General features: G+C 38.0%; 1 protein-coding gene across 4 annotated transcripts in view; it reads left to right on the plus strand.

The window, feature by feature from the left end:
- Positions 1 to 24,596, plus strand: part of grid1a (glutamate receptor, ionotropic, delta 1a) — a 290,493-nt gene that overhangs the window by 223,364 nt on the left and 42,533 nt on the right. For all 4 annotated transcript variants that reach the window (XM_085477354.1, XM_085477350.1, XM_085477351.1 and 1 more), the window contains exon 5: positions 17,858 to 17,911. In XM_085477354.1, coding sequence (XP_085333480.1) covers positions 17,858 to 17,911 — 54 coding nt within the window. The remainder of the gene's footprint in view (positions 1 to 17,857; positions 17,912 to 24,596) is intronic.

A 24,596-nucleotide genomic window follows, 5' to 3' on the forward strand; every position in this document is an offset into this window, starting at 1 on the left:
TTCATGATGAGTTTGCCCATGTGTACAAAAGGTTACCTCCTACATTACAATACTAAGAAAGTAGTTTACTCCAAAAATAAAATCTAAATAAAACCCACTCTTCATGTATATATCTCATGGGAGAGCTGAATAATCAAGAGAAATGGTTGTATATCCAAACTGTGGTATTAAAATCGAAATCAGGGCAGTTGGCAAGCTCTTTACTTGATGGATAGTTATTACTTGCGCAAGTATGAATCATCTGCTGAAGCTAAAGAGCTTTTCATAAACAATTTGCCATTTCATAAGTAATCCTGGAGAATTAAAATGGTGGTGTATTTGAGGTGATGGCTTATTTCTTCACATTAATAAACGTCAGAGGACTTTTTCAAATGTGGGAAAGGGCCTTGGGTAAATAGGTAAATAACTTGAGAATTGTGTTATTGATGATGAAAGTGGAAAAAATGATTATAATGATAATAAGGGGACGTGATGAAAACAACAATTGCGGCCTATCAATTCGAAGCGCTCTGGCTTCTGTAGCCTTTTCATTCATAATTTGCTTAGTAAATGGATCAAAATCTGGCAGTATTTTTGTGTAGTCACAATTCCAACAATTTGTTATTTTATTATTATTCAGTCCAGTTATTGAATTTAGCATATCTTGAGACCATTTCAGCAAAATTTGACAAACAGTATGATACATTTCTCAGGTCATGTGACAGGCTTTACTTATTTCTTTAGGACATGACTTTCAGATATTGTTCATTTGCTTTTTTAGGCTCGCCAGGTTTTTTTGTAATAGCTCTTACGGAATCACCTTAGTGCTGCAAACTTTGCTAAGTTGTATGTTATGCATAGATACAACACTGGTTCATAGCTTAACAAAAATCTAAGCAAAAAATCTAACTTGAAGACCACTTTTAAAGTACTGATCTTTGGGTTAAATAATAAAGGAATAAGGGGTGGTTCAATACTTTTGCACAGTAGTTTACATCATACACACCTCTTCAATTTATGCATTTTCATAGCAGAACCCAAAACACATTCTTGTCCTGACAGAGGGTGATAAGATTCGATTGATGTTTCTGATTGTGATTTATCTTTTGCATTATTGAAACAGTAAACCTCCTAGACAATTTTTATTACTTCTGAAGGGAGAATAGTTAATGTCATAAAAGGCATTCAGTGAAGTCTCATTTATCTAGTGACCTCCAGAGCTGCATACGACTCTTTTTTTTTTTCATTCTTACTCCTGTATTGTAAATCAGTAAGCAGTAGGATGAGAGTCCAAAACCCAGCTGGTCAGAATTTGTTAAGTGCACTTTTATACTTCTAATAATTTTTTTCAGTGTGGAAAAATCATTTAAGCTATTTCAGTTCCTTTATTGTTTTTTTTTTTTCCCAAACGCTTATGTAACTCATATTCTTTCTAAATTGGAACAGTGAAAATGCATACAGACAGTTACTTTGTCTGTATGCATTAATAGCTTTATCACTCTGTATATTTATCTCCCTCCAGCATAATATGAGATGCAATTATACCAAAACCCTACAATATTGTCGGAAAGTTCTGTGTCTGTGAAATTGTTGCTGTGGGCTCAGGATTATTGCCCAATTCCCAAGTGGCAGACTCAAAATACAGTACGAGTTATAAGGGTAATTGCAAAGCCAACCACTTGGAAAACAAGTACTGTATTGGTACCCGGCACACAGCCTATCACAGATCAAAAGCTCAGGAGAAAATGTTCAATTAAAGTACAGCCCCAGTGAAAAGAATATAAATATAAATGCTGGTCCGAGTACCCCTTTACCCCATTTTTTACCTGTTTCCGACTTACTTTTCCCTGTTTTCCTATTTACTTTTGACTCAAACCTCTATGAGTCAGTGTACAACATGTGCACATGCATATTCATGCTTTCCTTTGATGTCTCATTTTCAGGTCTGTGTTAACCCCCACATTCAAGATATGTCCATATACTGAAGCTCATATATGCATAAGCACTGTACATGGAGATATGCAGATGGTATTCCTGTTGAACAGGAAGCGCAAACATTTTTTATGCAATATTCAATATGTTGTTTATGAATCACTAACTGTCTTTGTAAATAACTAGAATAATTTCATATAGCAAAAGTAATTCAGAAATGTTTCCTGTTTAGTTAGTTTATCATCAACATGCTATTTGATTGACACCTCACTGTTATCATGGGTATTATGGATATTCCCCATATCATTCAATGAAGCTATTATTTCTGTAACAGGTCATCAGCATCTTGCTGCACAAACCTGTTCTGAGAAGAGCCTTCCCCGCAAGTCTGTGGGAGGCTGTGAGTGCCGCTGCAATTGCATTAGCGGATTTACTTTGCATCGTGAGCACTGTGTGAAATGCTTAACTGATTTTGGCGTAAAAACCCAAAGAGCGCTCTGGAGAGAATTACTGTAAATGCTAATCTCTGAAGGAGTACAGGGACACATCTTGAACTTTGATTTCATACTCTGCCTAGATTGTTGCTTTATTTGTTATGCCAACACTCTGTTGTTGCGTATTTAATTCAAGTGTAGTAAAGAACTGGAAGATTCACACTATCATGCCAACAAGTCTTCTGTAAAATTAAAGTTTGGACCTTGCTGCACGTTTACGACATGATTCTTTTGCTTCTATGCATCTGCCATTCTAAACTCATCCCCCCCAAGGAAATGAAACAGTACTTTCATTTTATTTATTTATTTATTTTTTATTTTCATGTTTAATAACTCATAATGAGCATTTTTGCATGTAAGACCACACAGAGAAATCCAAGCAGGCAGGCACACAAACTGGCGTAACATGAAAGATTTTCTGTGATGCTACATTCAAACACGGGCGACATGACTGTTGTTGTAATTTTACCCCAAGCAGATGAAGAAAGTTCAGAGGTCTCCCAGACTTGACAGAAAGCAGAGTCATTTGTTGTCTCATAACTGTCAGGATCAGAAAACCCCCATGGAGCAGAAAATTTAATCACACTGCTACAGTGAGGCTGCTGAAAAGTAGTTACTATCCAAAACTACACAGGGTGGCATTTAAGTAAAGGTTTTCCTGCCCTTTCTACTTTTCAGAAGACTTGCCAAATGCAGTGGATTATAAAGATTTTGACAAGAATGAATTCCACCTCCAAAGCCCTTCTTTCTGCCACTGTCACAGTCTTTCATTCCTTCATTTTTTTTTCACTCCTCTCATTCTCTGGGCAGTGCAGTGATTTGACCTCATTAGTTGAACTCAAGATCAGCTAAGAAAGCAATTTGTTCCTTTGCCTCCTGCAGAGTGCATCACATAAAAACTGTCTTATGAAAGCAGTTATAATTGGGCAATAGGGTTTTAAGAACTTCAGCGATATTCATTGTGACATTTGTCTAGTGTCGTGTTCAGACAAAAAGTCTGCCCAAGAGCAGATGGGAAATTCTTAAACTATTTCTCTATGTGCCTTGTACCTTTTCATTATCTGCATACGCCAAACATTCTCCATTACAAATAATATGCAGATCACCCCTCCACCCTCAACCCACTCTTTGATCATTTTACACAGATTCAAACACCCATACAATAATGCAAAAATAATAATAGCTATCCCTATTTTGAATGTCCAACCAATGTGAACTTTTAAGAGCCTTTGGACATGAGTGGCATAATGTTTCCTTAGGACGTTTTACTAAAAAGTAAGAATTGTCATGACTGATCACTCCAGGGATTTTTTAAATTCTCAATATTTGAATAATACCTTAAATGTACTTAAGTACAGTACATGTTCTAAGATGACACGTCATTAAAGAACTTTACAGAAATGCTTTGGAGGTGTCATCTAAGTGTTAAACAGAATGTGGAACAAACATTAAAAAAATAGCAAATACATATTAATTACAGTTTACACTGTAATATACTGCTGCAGCTTAGGAAGGGCCAGTGAAGCATGCAGCTAAGTCTGATGAGATCTCCCTTGGATGGGTAGGGTTACGGTAGAGTTTGAGGCTGCAGGGTGTGTGGTGGGAGGATAGATGGATGAAGAGGAGAAAGTCTACTGTCCAGGACGCCCTGTAGAATATCCTCCAGATCCTTCTTTCAAACAGGCCTTTTCAGCCCTCTATTCAAAAAGCAGTAATTGCATCATTTTTCAAGGCCCTTGCCTCTGTCTGACTGTGAAGCTGGCCCCATTAATCAAACTAATGGAGAAGTAAGTGATTTCAAAATATAGGCTTTGATCATGCACCCCCTATCCTCTCCCACAGCTCCGCCTTCCCCTCAGCTTTGGGAACCCCTCTCCTCCCACTGTTCCATATCTTTCTTTTCTCATAGCCCTCCATGTGCACTTCACTACATACTGTATGAAAAGGGCTGTGTGAGTAAAAAAAAAAAATTTTATATTATACTTTTTTACGTTTCTGTTAATGCATGTAAAAGCTTTGCTTTTGCGAATTCTGGCAGTGCTGTGGGCCTCCAGCTTGATTAGAGTTGATTTTCAGTATAGGAGAGCACCAAACTGCGTATATGAGGTTATAGAAAATGGTCACTCTAAAATCATTCTGGCCTATTAACGGGCAAGTGTGTCCCAAAGAGTCACAGTTCAGACACATTTATTGATCCTGATGAGACGGATTAAATTAAAGTGCTCCTCAGGTGTATTGAAAAGCTTGTGCCAGCTATAAAGCAGCATAACCATTACTTGAGACCGCAACCAGAGCACAGTTGGAAATTAGATTCCTTTCTACCAAAAGTGTAAACCTCCACACAGAGAATACATCTCATTATATCTTTGCTGCCATCGTGGTGGTCTCAGGGAAATAAAAAAAATGCATTTAGCATGCATTTGACTAATTTATTGTCTCTACAATTAGGAGTCCATTCAGACTTGGTTGTAATTGCCCCCAGAGTTTAGAGCACTGGCATTGAATATCTATAAAGCTTTCATAAAAGAACCTGTGTTCACCTCAAACCATTGATGAGTTCACAATGCTGACTAGTAAACAGTAAGAAACATTTCATTAAACAAGCATACATGATTCCCCTAACAGTATCGCTGATGATGTTGTCACTCGAGCATTCATGATTTATTTAACGAGGTAATTAAAGCAAAACATACACAAGTCTAAGGAAAGTAAAGAGACTGTGTGGGTGCACGTGTACGTGTGGACATGTGTGGCAGGGCATGCATGGGAATGAATTTGACACGGTACTGTGCAAAACTCTTGAGCTGCTCCTCATTTCTTTATATTTTTTTCAGGAAAATGAGCAACAGCTGGAAGATCCAAACCAAAAATGTCAAATTTGAATTGAATCAATCCACAAGACCTGTTGCCACTGATCTTCAGTTCAGTTCTTGTGTAATTTGGCATATCTCAGCCTTTTCTCCTTGTTTGCGTCCTGCTGCCTCCTGCTGCGGCTTTGGTGAACAGGAGATAGATTCATCTCTCAGCTCCTCTGTCAGGTCTTTGCTGGGTATTTTTTTTCCATCTGCTACTGTTATATCTGTCTGTCCAGTTTCCTCACAGTAGTGTACTGACATGCTAGCAAAGAGGTTGGTTAATGATATTCTTGAAGTATCCATGCTTTTACCAACATAGTTGTTCAAATTTCATTTCTGTCCTTGTATTTACTGGGCAGCTAGCTCTCAGTGTTTTTGTTTTGTTCTGTTTGTAAGTTTTCATTATGTCAAAATTGAAACTTTCACACTCCCGCTCTCCTCAAGGCATCTCTTTCTCTTGGAGATGCCACTTTGTTCTAGACTAAGTGATGAGTTTCATGTACATCTTTGGCCCCGCTGACCTCTCACAATTAACTATCTTGCTCCCTCTTTTTTATTTGTCTGCCCACTTAACGTGCTTGCTTGTACCTAATCAGGCAGAGTTTGCTGTATACCAGCAGTCTGCTTACCATGACCTCTGACTCTAACCAGCATGAAGAAGTCCTTGATTATTCAGAAGAGGAGGGAAACAGCATACATCAGGAATATTGCAGTAATTTACAAGAGTTCCTTTTAGTGAGATTTTTAGGAGAAAACAAAGCATTAACACCATGGGCCGAATGTGCTAATCTGCCATTTGTTATGGCCGTGGGTGACCTCCTTTTTTCATAGTGGTGGCCGTATATTGGCCACAAAAATATTAGGGTGACACACTAAAAACAGAACAGTGCAGGGGCACAGCGGAGGGGAATGGGTGACGACGGGAAATTGTGAGGGACGTACAAAGTGACACAATGCGAATGACAAAAATTGTATATGCAGAAATAAATAACAAGTTAATGTTTCAGTGTATTGTATGGTGTCTTCCTTTCTCTTGTGCTCACGTTTATTAAAATTATTACCAACATAGGACATTCACTGGGAGGTCCAGCACATTTTGGGGGGTGTCCAGAGCCCCCCCTGGCCCACCCTTGTGGCACCCCTGGTTATGGCCTCTACTCTGGTATCATCATCTTTTCTTTTTTTATTATCAGGTTGGTTTTTTCTGGGGGTTTTTTTTTTTTTACTTCAAAGTATTCCTATTTACTGCACTGTGGATTTGAAATAGCATAAGCTCACACTTTTATATTAAGAGACTGACATAAGTCAAAATGTTGCAGCTATGCACTCTATTAAAACCCCTGCATGCAACATAACAACACCCATTACTGTGTAAAGTACTGTTTTTAAACCTCAATTTTAGATTCATGGGAAGATTTACAGGAGCCATCACTAGATGAAAAAGCAGAGAAGTTCTCAGCTAATGCTAGCAAGCTTGGTTAGTGGAGTGTATCCATAGACTGAATGGAAGCATTACACAGACACCCACTACTACTGCTGTTCTCTTACTAATATGCTAAAGAACTAATACAATGTTTCTCAGCAAAACTGAAGCTTCTTGAACAGGTTATATTGCCCAGCATTTATTATATAAATGCATTACAAAGCACACCAGTCCCTTAACCGACTCTAATTAGCTGAGGTGAAGCCCAGCAGACAACTACTGCCTTTGTCTGTATCCAGCTGTCAGTCAAAGCCAGCACACTTCTAATAATGCAAACTTTAGGTGTTAATGAAATTTAAAGAGCGGGTAAAAATTTTACAGTTTTAAAAATTGTACCTGCGTCCCACATTAGCTATTGCTGATCGGCAGTACTTTATGCGGAACACAAGAATATTTAAATCTAGAACAACTAGTGCCTCGCATCAAGAGAACCACATCTGTTATTTTTCACAAAAGAGTAAAAGCAATCTATATTTGCATTTTCATTTGTGGGATTCAGAGGTTTTAATCTTGAAAAGCAGATTTTCCTCAGTTTAATTGCAGACAACTTTATTGAGATGAAATGTTTCAGAAAAGCATCAAAAGTTTATTATGCATGTACGTATCTCATATTCTTTAGGCAAGCATTGTAGTATTTCTCCATCAAGATGTGATTATTTGCAACAATAATGTATTGTTGGCAAATTTTTAAAAAAATATTATCCAGAAATAATGGCTTTTCAAGCGAGTCTTATACAATACCACAGGTGGGAAAGCTACATTCAGACATAGTTTGTGACAGTAAACAGAATAATAACTAGCACATGCTTTATTTTCTATGAATTAATAAGCTCAAAATTAGCATATAAACTTTAAAAGTCTATTTTAAAAGGATTTCATTAACTCCAGTAATTCCTTCCCGCATATACTCTTTTTCCTTAAGGCAAATCACTAGAATTACTGTAAGTGTACAGACCACAAAAGGAGAGACTTAGAGTAGTGAAAAAAATAAGGTGCATGATATGCTCCACAGTCTTGTGTGACTCACTGTTTTTTTCATTACATCCTGACTAAGCTGTCATATCTTTTATAACACCTTTTTTTTCTCTCTGATTTCTCACCTAACCCTTGTTTTCACCCTTCTCTCCTGGCAGTCATCTGCGAACTATGACTTTGAGGCATTTTCAGCAGTATAGTATGAGAGTGTACCCCAGAGCAGAGATTACAGCAGTGTGTGTCTGAAGTCTGAATGTGCCTTGTTGTTCTTACCTGGTGGGCAGAGTTTCTTTAGAGGCAATGTGAAAAACAAGTCCTCAGTACCTGAAGGGACTGAAAGGTTTTGAGAGACATACATGTCAGTTTGTCATGCAAGGTCCCTGACATGGGCGTCATGTAGGGGTCCTACATTGTAGTAGTCCTTTGTGAAAACTGTGTAACTGTACTTAATGCTCTACAGGAGCCCAAATGCAACTGTCTTATGTAATCAAAGCAGTTTATGACTGATACACTTAATGGAACGATAAGGTCACGGCTTCCCAAATCAGCTTTCATGTAGAACAAAACAGATGGAAGTGTCATTCACTTGACTCTGTGCACCGAACTGCTTCTAAAAGTTTCAGGCATTTTTTTTTTGTGTGTAGCTTTTGCAAAAGTCTCAGGCCACACATCAGTTCTCTATACTTTGCTAGGAAAATGGGAAATATTTACAGTGATTTATTAAAATGTGCAAACATAAATGTAAATACAGTAGATAAGGCAGAAAAAGAGTTTGTACAGCTCCAGGCTTCTGGAGGAACATTCTACACCTCTTATTTGGATGTTGGCTGCCTTTTGTTGCATTCTGTGTCACACACTGCTTCAGTATTGTTGGGGTCTGGGCTCTGCAGATACCAATCCATGGATGACAGTGTCTGATTGTGTTTTTTCTATGCATGTAGGCTTTTACTACAGTAAAAGTGCTGTCGTGTCTTCGTGATCATTGTTGAAAAAATTGAGCCGTTTCCAGTTGAGTGCTTTTCAGATTTTATTGCGTGAAGGGTTAAAATCTGGTGTTATTTTTTGATACAGAGCATGAAAGACCATGTGTTTTAGAAATGACTGTAGAAAGTCACCCTCTAAAGATGACACTGTAGAAGGTTTTTTAGGCCTGTGTCTTCTTCTTTTATCCTCCACTTATCCGGTTTCCTTAGATATCTTTTTTTTTCTTTTTTCTTTTTTTTGTTGTTGTCCCATTTGGATCTTTAGATATCTTAAGAGCATACCATACAAGCACAAGTTTCAACTAATAGCTCTTTAGGAAGAGTGTGTCTGTGTAAAAGTGCTATCACATACCTGTCAAAGTGTGTTGTATATAATCAGTTATTCGTATTTATGGAAAAGGCTTCTAGTAACACCTGAAGACACCATTTAAAATGGGTTCTTTCCTAAGTTGTCTATTATGTGTAGACTTGGCTGTCCCTTGAGTTATGAGCCTTTTTTGTCCTTGGATAAGTCATAAAATAGTTCTGCTGGAGAACTGATGCTCGATACTACTTAAAACAATTACAAAAAGTCTGGCTCCTTGAAAGAAAAATATAAAGAAAATGAGGAGTGGCTCACTTTTATTTGCACAGTATGTACCCATCCTGTCTTGAATCCAAGTTTGACTAAATGGACAGCTTAAATATTAATGTTTCCCAAAAACGCTTACCTTTCTGTTGCAAGGTGTTTTGAAGGTGTGAAGTTCAGAGTGAAAGTAAAGTTTTGTTCACTTACTCGAAGCTAATGGCCTGGAATGGTACAAAGTGCTCTTATGGAAAATGGTTATTGTATTTCACTTAGTTCAAATCACTCAACTAATGTAAGATAATGGTAGCATGCATTATTCAGATGCACTTCTAATCCTTTGTCCCATGAATTCCAGATTTCAATTTTGAATTTGGCCTATCTGCCTCATTTTAATTCCTGTCCTTGCTTGTTTCAAGTCACCTGCTGAGCTTTCCTCCACCCCATATCACAGGTGTGTTAATTTTCATCATTGATGATTCACTTGACAAATTGCACTCAAGAGCATCAAAGAGCTGCTTCGATCCTGCAGAAACTTTGAAAATTAAACCAAAAGATCTCAGAGTTGTTACACAAAGATGTCAGCCGTGACATCCATTCATCAAAGTGACTGTTTGTTTTCTGGAACATCAATATTCTGTGTAATATTGTCGTTAAACGTCTTAACACTCTGTATAATGCTACACAAAGGGCGATCGTGGCTCAAGAGTTGGGAGTTCGCCTTGTAATCGGAAGGTTGCCGGTTCGAGCCCCGGCTTGGACAGTCTCGGTCGTTGTGTCCTTGGGCAAGACACTTCACCCGTTGCCTACTGGTGGTGGTCAGAGGGCCCGGTGGCGCCAGTGTTCAGCAGCCTCGCCTCTGTCAGTGCGCCCCAGGGTGGCTGTGGCTACAATGTAGCTTGCCATCATCAGTGTGTGAATGTGTGTGTGAATGGGTGGATGACTGGATATGTAAAGCGCTTTGGGGTCCTTAGGGACTAGTAAAAGCGCTATATAAATACAGGCCATTTACCATTTACATTTGTGCTTCTGCGTGTAAATACCGGACACAGTTTTTGTTACATTTTACAGCACCGTGATTGTATATCTGCATGCCCTTGTGTTGCGACTGCAGTCACAGATGAACAAAACAATTTTTGGTGAGGTAATCACTTTCCTCTGTGTTAATTATCCTTGGTTATCACATCTATCAGCTACGCAATAAAAATTCAATTGCAAATATCATCAAAGATCCACAACATAAATTTCCCCCAGGTGCGGAGGTTTAGTTTATGTTCGGTGCTTCCCCAAGGGCACCCTGCAGAATTGCAAAGTAATTTATCCTGTACCAAGATGTATCATTCAGAAAGTGTACTTTGGTGTTATGTTAAAATATGAAGTGCGATCCTGTCTTGTTTTCCTTTCAATCCCCGACACTTTCTTTGGCTATGAAATGCACGTGGTTACGCATCTATGTGACTCACTAAAATGTTATGTTTAAAAGTTGAGTAATTTGGAGATGCTTTATAAGCTAGGGTTTGTGATTCAGTATTCTCTAGTTAAGCAATCAGTTTGGTTGTAAAAGTAATTTTAAACAATCTTTGCAGTCTTTGCTGTGATTTTATTTCTCTACTTTTAATACTTTATTCAGCTTTTTGCGCTTTTGAAAAGTCTGTAACTTTATCCAAGTCAGAAACCCATACCAAGGAGCATTATTGTGCCAGACACTGCACAAGAACTGGCTGACTTGTGTTGTTGGAGTTCAGCCTTTTCTTATGTTCCTAATTTATGCCACCATGGAACACATTTGCATAATGGCTACCTAGCGGCTAGTTTGGCATGCCCTCATATAATGCTAATTGAATCTGAGAAGAGTTTGGTTATGATATTGTTATGTGAAGATGCTATTCTCTTCAGTGCGATTAGAAATTCACTTTGTATATTTTCCAAAAAAAGACAAAGTGAACTATAAGTATTCTAAATGAATTTTTACCACTACTTCTCTTCATTTTACAATGAGATATTTTCCTGATCTGAGCACAATTCAGTGCTGACAATCTTATCAATCAGAGGGTTTTTCTTTCAGGAGGACCCTTTCAGAGAAAGACATCTAAAAGAGAGAGTTTAAAGACTCTTTTTTCCTAAATTTTCTACGATTTTAACCAATTCTACTCAAGCCACAAACTACAAAGACATCACACTGTTTGAAAAATAGTAACTGCTCCTTCACCTTTAAGGTTCTTAAAGCTTCACTGAAATCTTTCACTCAGGAGGTTCTTCAGCCTGCTATGCTATTCATAAAATGTCACACCGAGTTTTAATCCTTTTAGTGACTCTTGGAAATTCCCCTCACAACATTACAGCTCACAGTTACTCCAGCAGCTTATAGAGGGAATACACCACAGGGAAAGTTGAAGACCACTTCACAGTTGGGATTCCAGCAAACGAGTGTGGCATCTCTCACTAAGAAATCCTGTTGCTTTTCAATATAAGTTATGCGATATTAATGCTAATCTCACAATTTTCAATCAGTTTTAACAAAGTTTTATAGAACATTATCACTGATTACTGATTCTGCCTATTTTTCTGTATTTCAAAACATTCTATGACCGAACATGACGACTGAAATGAACACTTTATTGCTACTATGTGCAGTTCCTCTAATTTTATTTTATTTTATTTACCAAGGCTAATGTACCAACTGGTGTGTCACCTAGTAAGGAGATTAGCTATTCCACTCATGTCTAGCGTAAGGCGTGGGAAGCTAACCACATGCAGAGGAAGCTAGCAGCCTTAGTGCTATGGCAGATGGGAGTCATGATTTGTTTTTAATGCGACACACGTGTGCCAACTCCTTAGAAGGAACACCTGGTCTTAAAAACTCAGACTGCAGGGTCAGAAGAAATTTGTCCAAGCGTTGTGGTATCACTAAAGACTATGGGACAATAGCTTGTATCTTTTAAGAATTACTTTATAATAAGACGGTAGTGAGGAATGCATTAGCGTATGTAGTCATGAGTAGTTTGAATGCGTCTATACTCATATACTAAGGGCATTTGGCATCTTTTTGTTCAATGCTCTGTCGATGGAGCAGATTAAGTGGTCTGAAGGTGTGTTTCCACAGCAACAGTTGCAAGGCTGAGCTCAGAGGGACTATTTTGAATCTTTTATGACAGACCTCATTATGCCTTTCTGGCTTCTTTGTGAGACCCTAATACAGGAAGAGCACAGAAGGTGGGACTGCTACCAAAACCTTTCATTGTTCACCCTCTTAAAATCATGACCAAATGCTAAGACCTGGTGAATGGTATCCACTTAAAAATACCAGAAACAGTTGCCCCCTGCCGAACCTTAAAACTGTGTGCTTATAACACAAAAAAAAATATTTGTTTTGGAACCCACACATTAAGCAGCAAGAAAAGATGGGCCAAAAGGAATAAATGGCAAACCAAGACTTCATTTAGCATGGCTACATGAGCTAATTTGCATGGTTATGGAAAATGCAACCCTTTGGGTGATGTGAGATCATTAGCTGGACCACATCTCTGGACGGTCAGCCTCATGTTGTGATTGTCAATGACATTCACATGCAACAGTTCAGCTATAATACATGTATTTCACAACCAATTTGATTCTTTTGTTTTAACTAATGAATGCATGACTAAATTTCTTTTTTCTTCATGCATCGAATTAGACCAGAAAAGGGTTAAATCTCTGCAGCAGAAATAACAGTCACAAAGTGACACCGGATTACTGTTTAGCCAGTTCAGTTTCAGCTCTCAAATCCTGCAGTCTGAGCATTGTTTGCCTCAGTTTCTGGGTCAATGTTGTCCTTGTGAATTCAGAATTTTCAATAATGCAACAATAATATTTGGGCTCATGACTCTGTAAATAAATCACCACATGGCTTCAGAGGAGTCAGAGCCAGTTAGAATTTCAATTAATGCTGATGCTTACTTCTGCTTATTCTGTATACAATTCAGAGTTGTGGTGATCAGGATAGTCTGAGATTCCATTTAGAAAAGTATGCGGTTGGAGAGATCTGTGAGTCTGCAGATATAAATGTTATTGTTGCAGGTGGGCGGACTGATAATTATATAAATGACTACTGCATGAATCTTATTTGCTTTATTTTATGGTACATACTGTAACAATGTGATGTCTCATGAAACTAAAACAGAAATTGGTATCGCTTGGTGATTCTTATTCATTTTATATTGTCAGGCTGTAGTTAAATGCTTCAGCAACATTGAATTTTGATGATTGAGCCAAACTGTAGATTGCCTTACAGGGATCGGAATAGTTGCTGTAAAATAACGAGAACAGTACTCATTTTAAAAGCAAACAGTGGATTATCGTCATACATTTGTTAAGCTTCAATGACAGTTTTCTTATCTTACTTTATTTTTAAAAATTCTGATGCAGGTTGTAATAGATATAATTTAATCTCCACAAATGTTTTGATTATTTGATTTTAATAAGACGAGCAGCTATTAATTGTTTCCATTTCCCAATCCTGAAATATCTTGTAAGATTCAGTGGATAGTATTGGCTTTGTTAGCATCAGACAAAGAGCAGTAGGTAAACAAAACCACAATCAAATACGTATTTGATGTTTGTCTTAACATAGTGTTTATCAATGTCATTGTCATGGACAGTCTGTGTCAATACAATTCATTAGCAGAAACTACAGCCTTCAAAATTATTTTAAAACTAAACACCACTCGGGATTAGTATCAGCAAAATCTTAATATTAGAACTTTTATGAAGATATCATGTATTATATGTGATTTATGTTGCATTTGAAAGTATTACTTTTATGGAGTTATGCATAATAATCAGGCAGCTGAGTGTGCAATTCAGATTGGCTTTTAAAATGTGATTTTTGTAACGCAACAAATAATCACACTGAATGAGTTTACACTGAGCACTCTGACATTCAGGAGATTTATCCTCAATCTGAGCCTTACTCAAACCACCACCAACCCTCCCCACCTATTTTCACATCCTTCTAACTGCAGTTCCTGTCAATCCCTTTTCGGCTGTCACAGTTTTAAATTGGAGTTGGCATTCTCTGACTGCCTTTGTGGCATTGCTACTGTATAAGAACATGCCTGGGGTCCTCTGCGTCTCTGATTAGAGATCTTACGATGCAAGGCATTGGCTGTATCAATAGAATACTCCTTAGATGTCACTCAAGGGTTTTGTCTGTGCCTCCTCCTCTAAAACCCCATTTCTCTCCAGAGTTTCACTGTTACATCATCTTCTGAAGTGAATGGAAATAAAGAAAACACAAAGCTAAAATTGCTCTGCTTGGATGTTGATAACATTTAGGGTTTCAAATGGATTTTTAGGCTTTGGTATGATAAATTCCAAGCAAAGTGGAAAACCCTTTCATAGTTCAACTGAAATAAGACTACATGCGATTTAAAAGAGGGGCTGATTAGGCAAAATAATGTAGGGATTTTCCTTGGACCCAAGCTGCTCTTGTTTTTAGGAGATACGGGTTTTGAATCCTGATGAGCAACTCTCTTCAGCATTTCTGAGACCCCAAGTTCTTGCTTGCCTTGATTCACGTTTTGAAACGATGGACTGCCTGAACTGTCACTCGTAAATGGAGATACAGAACAACTAATGAACTTTGATTCTTAATTTAGTTTCCTATTAAACATAGTTGTATCAGTTGACATTTAACAACACTCATCATTCTCACATTTTCCTCACTTAGATAACACTGATGAAAAACGACAGCAATAATAAGCAATGACTTCTCACAGTATGTCTACACAGTTATGTGTTCATCACATACGTACAGAAACGGAGTTAAACATCAGCTTGCAAACATAATTTAGCATAACGAGGGTTTGTGTCTTAAGTTGTAAGTGCAGAATTGTGCTGTGAACTGATGGTGAACCTCTCAAGTGTAGGGTTCTGTTGTGCCCACGGCTTCAACAAAACACTGCATCGCAGCTGGTACACATTAACTAACCCATACTACACACTTGACTCTCTTTTTACCATTATAGCATCTGACAGACTTTGTCTGGAACAACGAATGCACTTCAAGGAGCTGTCGACTCTCTTGAATGTAAAGGCTATTCTTCAAGGCAGACAATAGTTATCATTGTCAGCTTTTATTTAGGGCCAAAGCGTCATTACCATGATTTGAATGAATATCATACAGAGTACAAGAATGTGGTGTGTGTGTGTGTGTGTGTGTGTGTGCGTGCGTGCGTGTGTGCGTGCGTGTGTGCGCATGTTTTTTTTAAGCATTTAACCTTGAGATTAACACTGAATTGTGTCTTCGCCAATGTTTTATTGATGATGAAGTTATTGTAGAAGTTATGCTGAAGTTGTTTCTCAATTAAATTAGACTGCCCTTCTCTTTTGTGAAGTGATGTTTAAATTTTATGTATTATATGTAATATCCATGTAAAAAAAACAATAATACGTCATTTGAGCCATTTGAAAAAAACACTGCTGAGATACTAAAACTAACCTGCATTGAATCCTTTTCACATAAACATTTATTTACATTTTTTTTCAGAAATAACACTATTCAAGGTTTATTTTCAAAATCTCCATACCTTAGTTCACGCAATCTCAGCTATAACCTTCTTCTTTTTGGTCATTTTTGTAATCTAATGCGGTCCCATCAGCTCAACCTTGAACACTGTTGCTGATGTTGCTTTGTTCCACTCATGCGATCTACTGTACAACACATGCACACATACCCTCCACTGTTTTGCTTGAAGGTTTAGCAACACAATAGAAAGCATTTACTTTTTTTCTGCCCTCATCACCATCATGTGAAATGTGTAATTAGAAAACTGTACCAACCTTCTGAATGTTTATAACTATAAATAGTTTAATTCTTGATCCTCGTTTAGTCCCATTTAATGTGCAGTGTCCAATAGTAACAACGATCTGAATTGTCTTGATCTGAATATTAAATTGTCAGTGACCAGCACATCTACAGTAAACAGGGTAAAGTTTACCATTTTATATGTGAAAATATGAACATTTTTGAGGAAAAAGCTTCATATATGTTGTCAAACAGGAAACTAAACACTTAAAGTGATTAGAAGCACTATTTTTCTACATAAATCTCCAGTGGACCATTGCACCCACCATATGTCTGGTGTTTTGTGGCATTCATTGATAATGTTGGCATACCCATTTGGATTTCAAGGTAATTTTTTAAGGCATATGGCCCCACTTTTTCATTTTAAGTATTTTAGTCATGGAGGTAAATATTTCTTGTGTGCTGGTATGGTCCTCTTACAGTCTGATGAGATCAATTTGGCAATGAGAGGAACATTAAAATAAAATCATGAGGCTTCCAATGTTTTAAGATTGATTAGCAGCTTTTGAAGCTGTACACTGCACCGCCTATTATTGATGAGCATGGTGTTGTTTAGTAAAACCACAGGGCTCAATCTTTTATATGTTCAAGCATCGGTCTTCTGCTTTAAAAACTAATGACATCAATTGGCAGAAGAGCGCATACAGTGATGTGTTAAGCAAGACAGATGTGTTCAGACTTGTGACCGATGGAGGGACTTCATTATTCATAAGAATAGTCATTTTCATCTTTCCCAGAGATTTTAGGTGGTTCTTTGTTTTTACATACACATCACTAACTGCAGGTTACACTTTCCTTGTGCTCTAACTACCTTAACAGCAGTCTTCTTTGCTGTGCATATTGGTTACTCCATTTAGACTTCAGGCAGAGAACGTATTGTTGTGACTGCAGAGCAGCAGGGTAAGAGGAAAGATTAATACATGTAGACGTGCGCCCTTGTATTCAGCTGATTCCATTCAGTGTGAATAAAATGGAAAAAGTCACAAAGCAACCATTATGCATCGAAGCTAAATAAGGTTTCTACCACTTGACGTTTGACTATCTGTAAAATTTAAATACTGTTGCACTGTGGCAAAAAGCTGCGTGCTTTCAATGCAGCATCTGCCCTTTTGGAAAATCAACATAGTTTCAAAATAAATGAGAAAAACTGTGGCTCCATCTAAGTAAAATATATAACGAGAATATGATATTTGAAATTGTTTATTGGTTGTCTTTCTGTCTGAGCATTAACACGACATTACATATGATACTTACATCATTATTTGCTCAACTCATTACCCCTCTAGTCTCCCTTTGGTGCCACAAGATCTCATGGTAATGCATTTCTATCCAACAATGACACCTACTTCCACGAGCTCCCTTTTTGTGTCATTATTGTGTTTTAAAAGGGAATGTGAAATTATTATGGCAATTGGAAGAGGTCCCATTGCAGTGGGCAAATTATGTGCATTTGTACTGCAGGCTTCATTCTCACATCCAATGTAAAAATACAGCACAGCGCTATTTAAAAAGCTTGGTTGCTCCAATGTGCTACAGGCTGTGTGGTTTAGTTGTATTCTCTGCACACTGGACCTGCAGCCTCTCTGTGTCTGAGGATGTCTTGATTTACAAATTAAGCTCCAGAGACACCTGAGAAGAGACTTACATGGACTACTGTGTGATCTCAATGAATTTGTGCACTTGGTTCCTCAATTGTCCTCCTCTTTCTGTTTCTCCTCTCTCTTTCTCCTTTAATTTATCACTGCAGGCTGTGGAAACAAACCTGGCATCCAAGGACAGCCACTGGGTCTATGCCAATGAGGTGAGGCCAAAACACACTTGCATGCACCTGAGTGAATTTAGACCTTCATGTCAGTATGCCTCTTTCAGCACTCTCACATGCTCCCAAGGCATGTGAGACCTATGGGGCCTTCACTACGCTTTCATATAGAGTTAAATAAGCAGCACATCATTTGATTTAATCCTGAGTGCCTGAGGGACTAGGCCTTTATTTGATATTGTATAACTGTTCTCGCTTAAAAGTCCCTACATTATGTTTTTCCTGTAACATATATTCAGTTATATAGCTTTTTGTGAAGCTCTAAAGTCCACACCAAATGAGGTAATTCTTTTCCACTGCCTCCAAAGTACCTGAAACTCCTTATTTGTAGTCTGGGCCATTTTCCGTTAGATCTCTATGTCACTGTGTAACCCGCTGGCATAATGCCCACCTAGCAGCTAGTTTGCCACACATTCAAAGAATGAGCAGCTGCCTCAGTTGAATCCAGATGCAGACAGCTGCAGCTTCTGCTAGCTCTGAAATGTATTAGCTGTGAGCAAAGCACACCAAATGTTCTGTTGACTGTAAGAGTAAATAGAAGAGTGTTCTTGTATTCCCGGCCTCTCAGAAACTGAAGGGGAATACTTTTATTCTGATGGTAATGTTCACACAACAAAGTAAAGTTCCTATATCTTCACTGCTATGCTAATGTGGCCAAAGCTACCATGCTATGTGATTGCCTGACCTGCACAGTACTTTAATACAGCTATATACACATTAAAGCAGTTAATGCTTCAGATAGCATGTGAAAAGAGGTGGTGCCTTGGTATTAAAAGCTGTTCTAGTAAAAATCCATGGGAAAAATAACAAACCTGTAAATGAGCTTTGCATGGGCACTTTAGGTTTTGTCTTTCTTTCCCATCACCGTACCATTGCTCTGCACGCCTTGACCTAAAAAGGCTAAGTGTCTGTGGTACCAAAATTCTCAGGTTCACTTTGTGAATACAGAAAAGTGGCCTCTTTAGCTTTAGTGCCCAGGATTGCACTTGAGTTGATTCACAATTATTTGGAGATGTCGTAGCATGGAGGGTGGGAGCGGCACTACGAACAAGCTGTGGTTGAAAGATGTTAAATAGAAGGTTTCTCCCAGATAATTGACCTGAAATATTAGGCTTACTGTGCCCAGCAGCTCCACCTCTAGCGCTTACAGTACACACTGTTGTGGAAGTTTTCCACTTAAATAAAGCCTGCAGACGAGCGGTGAGCGGTAGCTAACATTCTTTAATCCAAAGCACACAAAAAACAGACAACCAAGCTTGATGGAGCCCCTGCATGACCGCGGGGCAGGGTCAGCAGAGTCTCACTGAGCCTAACATGGCCCTCAGTTAAATACCTTCTCCAGGAACAAGAGGCAGTACACAGCTGTTTCACACCTTAAGGTTCACACTCCCTTGCTACTTCCCAGAGTCCTCAAAGAGACAAAAGACTGGTCCTCTGGAGTTCCTGTTTCCCCCAACATCCTTACTACACCCCCTACCATTTGTCTTAAGTATGAGTGTAAGACATGTTAAAATCCAGTGGCACCAAGGCATTACAATAACGTGATTAATACATAAGTGAAAGAAATTCCTATACAACACACATACACACAGGGACATGCATATCAGTGTCCATTTTATGTGTCTTTAAACTTTTTTAATACCATGCATCATCTCGTTTTCAAGGGGGTATCAATGAATTTTAATAAAACATCACCCCCTGACTTGTTGAAACATTTCACTGGAATCCAAAACATGACACATATTGATTCATAATCCGCAGACCGTGATAAATGTATCTACGCTCCCCTGACAGCCACATTATTTAGGCAACGTTTCTACAGAGATTGTGATACTGAGGTCGAGAGAGAAAAGCTGTTTTTTTGGGTTTTTTTTAATTGTTTGGCAAATAACTCGTAATATAAAGGCTGAAAATGCGTTTTGGATGCACTACACATTAGACCAACCAACTAGAATAAAACACTTATCATTTATGCTTTAGTTAAAAATTCAAAGTGCAGGATATTTGTAGCTTGAATATTGATTTGCAAAAGTTAATGAGGCTTAGTGTGTTGAAAAGCTTCTGTTATCTGGCAGCCTAAATTACCCAATTTTAGACTATAATGAGCTTTTATGAAAATAATGACCTTGTCGCATTTTGACCATGCGTTTCAGCATTAACATAACTAAAGTATTGACTTACGACAGCTAATGAGAGCAGGAGTTCTTTTAAACCATTTCTGCATCTGGCAGCTCATATTATCCCATTCATATTATCAGACATGCTTTTGTAGTCTCAACATGAGGATGTGATGGGAGCTGCAATTTGAAGCAGTATTCACAACCAAACTCACGCATAGCTCTCAGTCAATTAGTACAGAACTCCACACACATTAGCTTTAATTGCATCTGACTCTGGAATAGTATGAACTAATGGCATGTTAATTTCTCCTGCATTCACTTAATGGTGGATATGATGCGGCTTACTGCAGACTTATGTCTCTGTGGGATGTGTTTTAAAAAAAGACCAATTTGCCTGTTTTTGTCTTTGAACTATGAAATATATCATTTGATTTTTTCACTCGTTTTTCTATATCCCTTTCTCACAACATAATTTTCCATTCCCTCTCCCTTCTGTTGCAACACAGTAAGGATTGTTTTTTCCACTCTATCCCTGCCACACTCCCAGTATTTTTTGTTTATTGTTTTCTCTTCTCGCTTCCACCTTCCATGCTTTTCATATAATCACTCAAGATAAACTGCCCATAAAGCTGAAGATCACCTTGAAATGAGAATAACACAGACACGTTGCAAATTCAACCAAAACAAATTCAATTACCACTGTTGACAGCTCTTTTTTTGTTTGGGGGGGGCTTCCCCCAGCTCTTGGCCTCCAAAGACTTCTCATTTATATAACAATCACATGAAAACTCTGAGCTGCTATCAAGTCCATCATTTTCTTAAATCCTGTTTTCCCTCATCTTACACTGTTCGCAACAACACAACACAAAAATCCCTTGCAAATTGAATCTAGGTATGTATCAATGTGTAAATGATTTACCCGCATTGCCTGGTTATCTCGAAAGGGGGAAGGGATTTAAAGGAAGGTGCAAAGCTAATTTGTTTCCATTAGCCTGAGATTAGATTTCTGTGAAGTTCCTTACATGGCTTATGGCAGAAAGATTGTGCACTCTTCTTTTTTTTTTTAATTCATTCATACGCGTGAGAAGTGAAACAAAGTAATTTTAAAAAACTGCATCTGTTAGGGATCACTTTTTTCAGCAGCTGCAGGTGAATTCTGTAATCCTCATTGCTACATGGGTACAGTATATCTAGATACTGTTTCCTGCTCTCAAAATCTGAAAATCCTTTTAGCCTGACTAGATGCAATCACAAAATCCTGCGGGGAAATAACAGAGGCCTGTTACATCTTTCCTCTGAATGCACCATCAGTCCCTGCAGACAGTTGGTACTATTCAGCTGGTCATGACAGAGTTGTGGCATACATTTTAACCAGGTGATCATAAGGCTCACCGCTGCTTGCCCGCCTCCATCAGCTACTCATGCTTCTGCCAGGCTTTAGACCTCACACAGTCAAAGAGCATGTGGCACAAAGAATGTAATCTGTCAATCATAAAATGCAATAGAAGCTTGCAGGGAGAATTTTTTGATATCCCTGGTTTGCAATGCAGAATTTTAAGAGTCGTAGACACAGAAATTATAATCGTTGCCACCACAAGTACTTGTTTTTGTCATTAATTAATGTGTTTCTTTTTTTAAAAAATTCTACAAAGTTGCCTTTCTACACTCCAAGTTGACCATCTTCAGATTACTTGTTGGGTTTTCACAACAATCAAAATTAAAGATTTGAATTGTATTGTATAGCACAATAAAATTAATCACATCTTTACAAATGAGAAGCCAAATATGCCCATCCTTCAATTGCAAATGTTTCTAGATTAGACTGTGTTTTCCAGCCAGCTGAGTGGGTTTGAATGGCACAGAGATCATGAGCCCTTGGGATGAAGGAAGTTGCTGAAAACACAAATGAACTAACAACATAATCTTTCAAGAGAAAAAAAGTGAAAAGCCTTGAAATTGTTGTGCAAGAAGTGCAATAGGACTTGATGTGAGCACGAGGGCAAAGAGATGATAGGCATTGGTGTCTCGCTAAACCACCCACTAAACCAGGTTTCTCCAGCTGCTAGCACACCGAAGGCTGTCTGCCTCAGACACCGTCTAGTCGACTCAAATGGATTGTGCATCCTGGGAGGATTTGTCGTTGTTTCTTTTTTTTTCTACCTTCAAAGGCCAAGATGGTGACACTTGAGAATGTTTGATGGATTAGGTGGTTGTGCCTGCTGTGACAGACAGATTCAGGGAAGACAGTCATAATGTGACTGATGTCTCGAGTAGCTGCCTATCAAGCAACTGAGATGGAAACTCTATTCTAAGGACATAATCACCACCACATAAGATTGGGAGATTGGGAGGTGGATTACCAAAGAGGCCACTTGCAACATAAAAAATATACAGTTATGGTACAAAATATACCCTTTTCAAATTCTAAGGTTTAATGTATCATGGCAGAATAAATAAAATCTATTTTTCAGCAGGTCCTAAAATTAGTCAAATACAACTTAAAAATACAAAATATGAACTACTACACCATGTCATTATTTAATTAACGGAAATTAAGCCACAATGCAGAAACAGTGTGTGCAAACTAAGTATACTCTTACTGCACATGCATAGAGAGGGAAAGCAGCAGATGAGTGTTTTTAATCAAATGCATCCACTTAATTTATGATCAGCAAGTGTGATCACCTCTAGGACAAAATAAGTTTTGGTATGTTTTAGCATTATGGCAAAGACGAAAGATATCTACAGTCGTCCTTGAGAAGGGGTTGATTAATCCCATAAACCTGGGATGGGTTTTAAGTTCTAAAGTAGGAAGGATCATTGTGAAAAACAAGGCAATCAAGGCAATTCCACAGGCAAATTCATCCTAATGTCAGAGGGTGATTGGGGATTGCTTTACAGCCACAGGACTTGGGCACCTCTCAGTCATTAAGTGGCTCATTAACTTTTTTTGTATACTAAACTGCTCTAGAGTCAGATGTGAGGCCATCTGTCTGACAGCTAAAGCTTGGGCAAAATTGGTTCATACGTCAGGACAATGACCCCAACCACAGCACCGTATCTACAAATGAATTACATTTTTATCACTTTTTTTTTTTTTTAAATTGACGTATTGCAATGCCCCGGTCAAAATTCAGACCTCAGCCTGATTGAGATGTTGTTGCAGGACCTTAAAAGTACTGTGCATAAATGAATGCCTGCTAACTTCAACGAACTCAAACTATGTCATAAAGAGATAAAAGAGGACCAAAATCTCTCCACAATGATGTGAGGCATTGATAAAGTCAGACAGAAAATGATGCTAATTGATTGCACAAGCTTTTGAATGACGGACTATACTTTGTTTTTCACACACTGTTTGTGCATTTCGGCTTCATCTTTGTTAAATAATGACACGTTATTGTTCACCTCAGGTTGTATTTATTGAATTTCCGACCTGGTTAGACATTTTCAAATAATATTAACCCAGAAATGGTAACTACAGGAGACATCCAGTGCCATGGTCATAAATCTAAAGGACCCCAGACAAGAGACCTCCCTTATGAAGTACCTTATCTAAATGTTACAGCAGTTACAGCCACAGACGTTTTATGTCATCAGGGTTAATAAATGGGCAGTTGAAATTACATACAGACACACAGCACCTCCAGGCTGCAATTTAAGTTCCATCATAGCAATGAAACGTGCACTACCACAAGTGATGATTCCGGCTTGCACTGTGCCTATAGTTTGGCCTACTGGCCTTGTGAACAATGGTCTGTGTAATGGGATTGCTCACACAGCTGTGCTACCCTATAAAAAAAAATGATAATGAAAAAACAAAACAGTAGATTAATAAATACATCGTTGTTACTCTTTACATATCATCCCACCTTATGTCACATTTCTGATAACCTATTCTAATTAATCAGCCTTTTTAATGGAATTACTATACCATTAAATAATAACTCGTGCAAAGATGCAATAATGACTCAAGCAATCTCTGCTTCCATAACTCCTCACCAAAGCTGCAGAAATGACATGATGTGTCCAACCATAGGATGCCCTAGTGTTTGCATCCTCGACTATTTTGAAAAAGTAAAAAAAAAACTTTGTTGGTATGTCTCAGCTTAAAATAATAACTGCTTTCATCTACTTGAGGAAGTGATACAGTGTCATTAAATAAGCTGTTGTGGTTTATTTAGCAAATCACTTTTTGCTGCCAGCGCTTGAAATCATTATTAATAAAGCCTAATATAACCCTTGTTTAGTTATCATTGGTCTAATTTACCAATTTGAAGATTTAACTCTTAGATCTTCACAAACTGCTGCAGTTAACTGAAGCACAGCTACTGTATGTTATCCACATTATTCCCTCTACATAGTGACCCTAAAATAATAACATATCTAATGTTATTCGGTCCTCGACATTGTTAATAAATAATCGTAATGCTGCTTGCTTGATTACATATGATTTTTCAAATAAATGAAAATAAATGTAATATGTTTCTCGTCGCTGTCACAAGTAAATAAGTTATTTCTTTGTGAAAGTACAGTATTTGGTGTGA

This window comes from Copadichromis virginalis, linkage group LG13, assembly GCF_057382275.1.
Source record: "Copadichromis virginalis isolate Kocher_CV1m ecotype Utaka linkage group LG13, C_Virginalis_male_GT1.1, whole genome shotgun sequence".
Classification (NCBI taxonomy): domain Eukaryota; kingdom Metazoa; phylum Chordata; class Actinopteri; order Cichliformes; family Cichlidae; genus Copadichromis; species Copadichromis virginalis.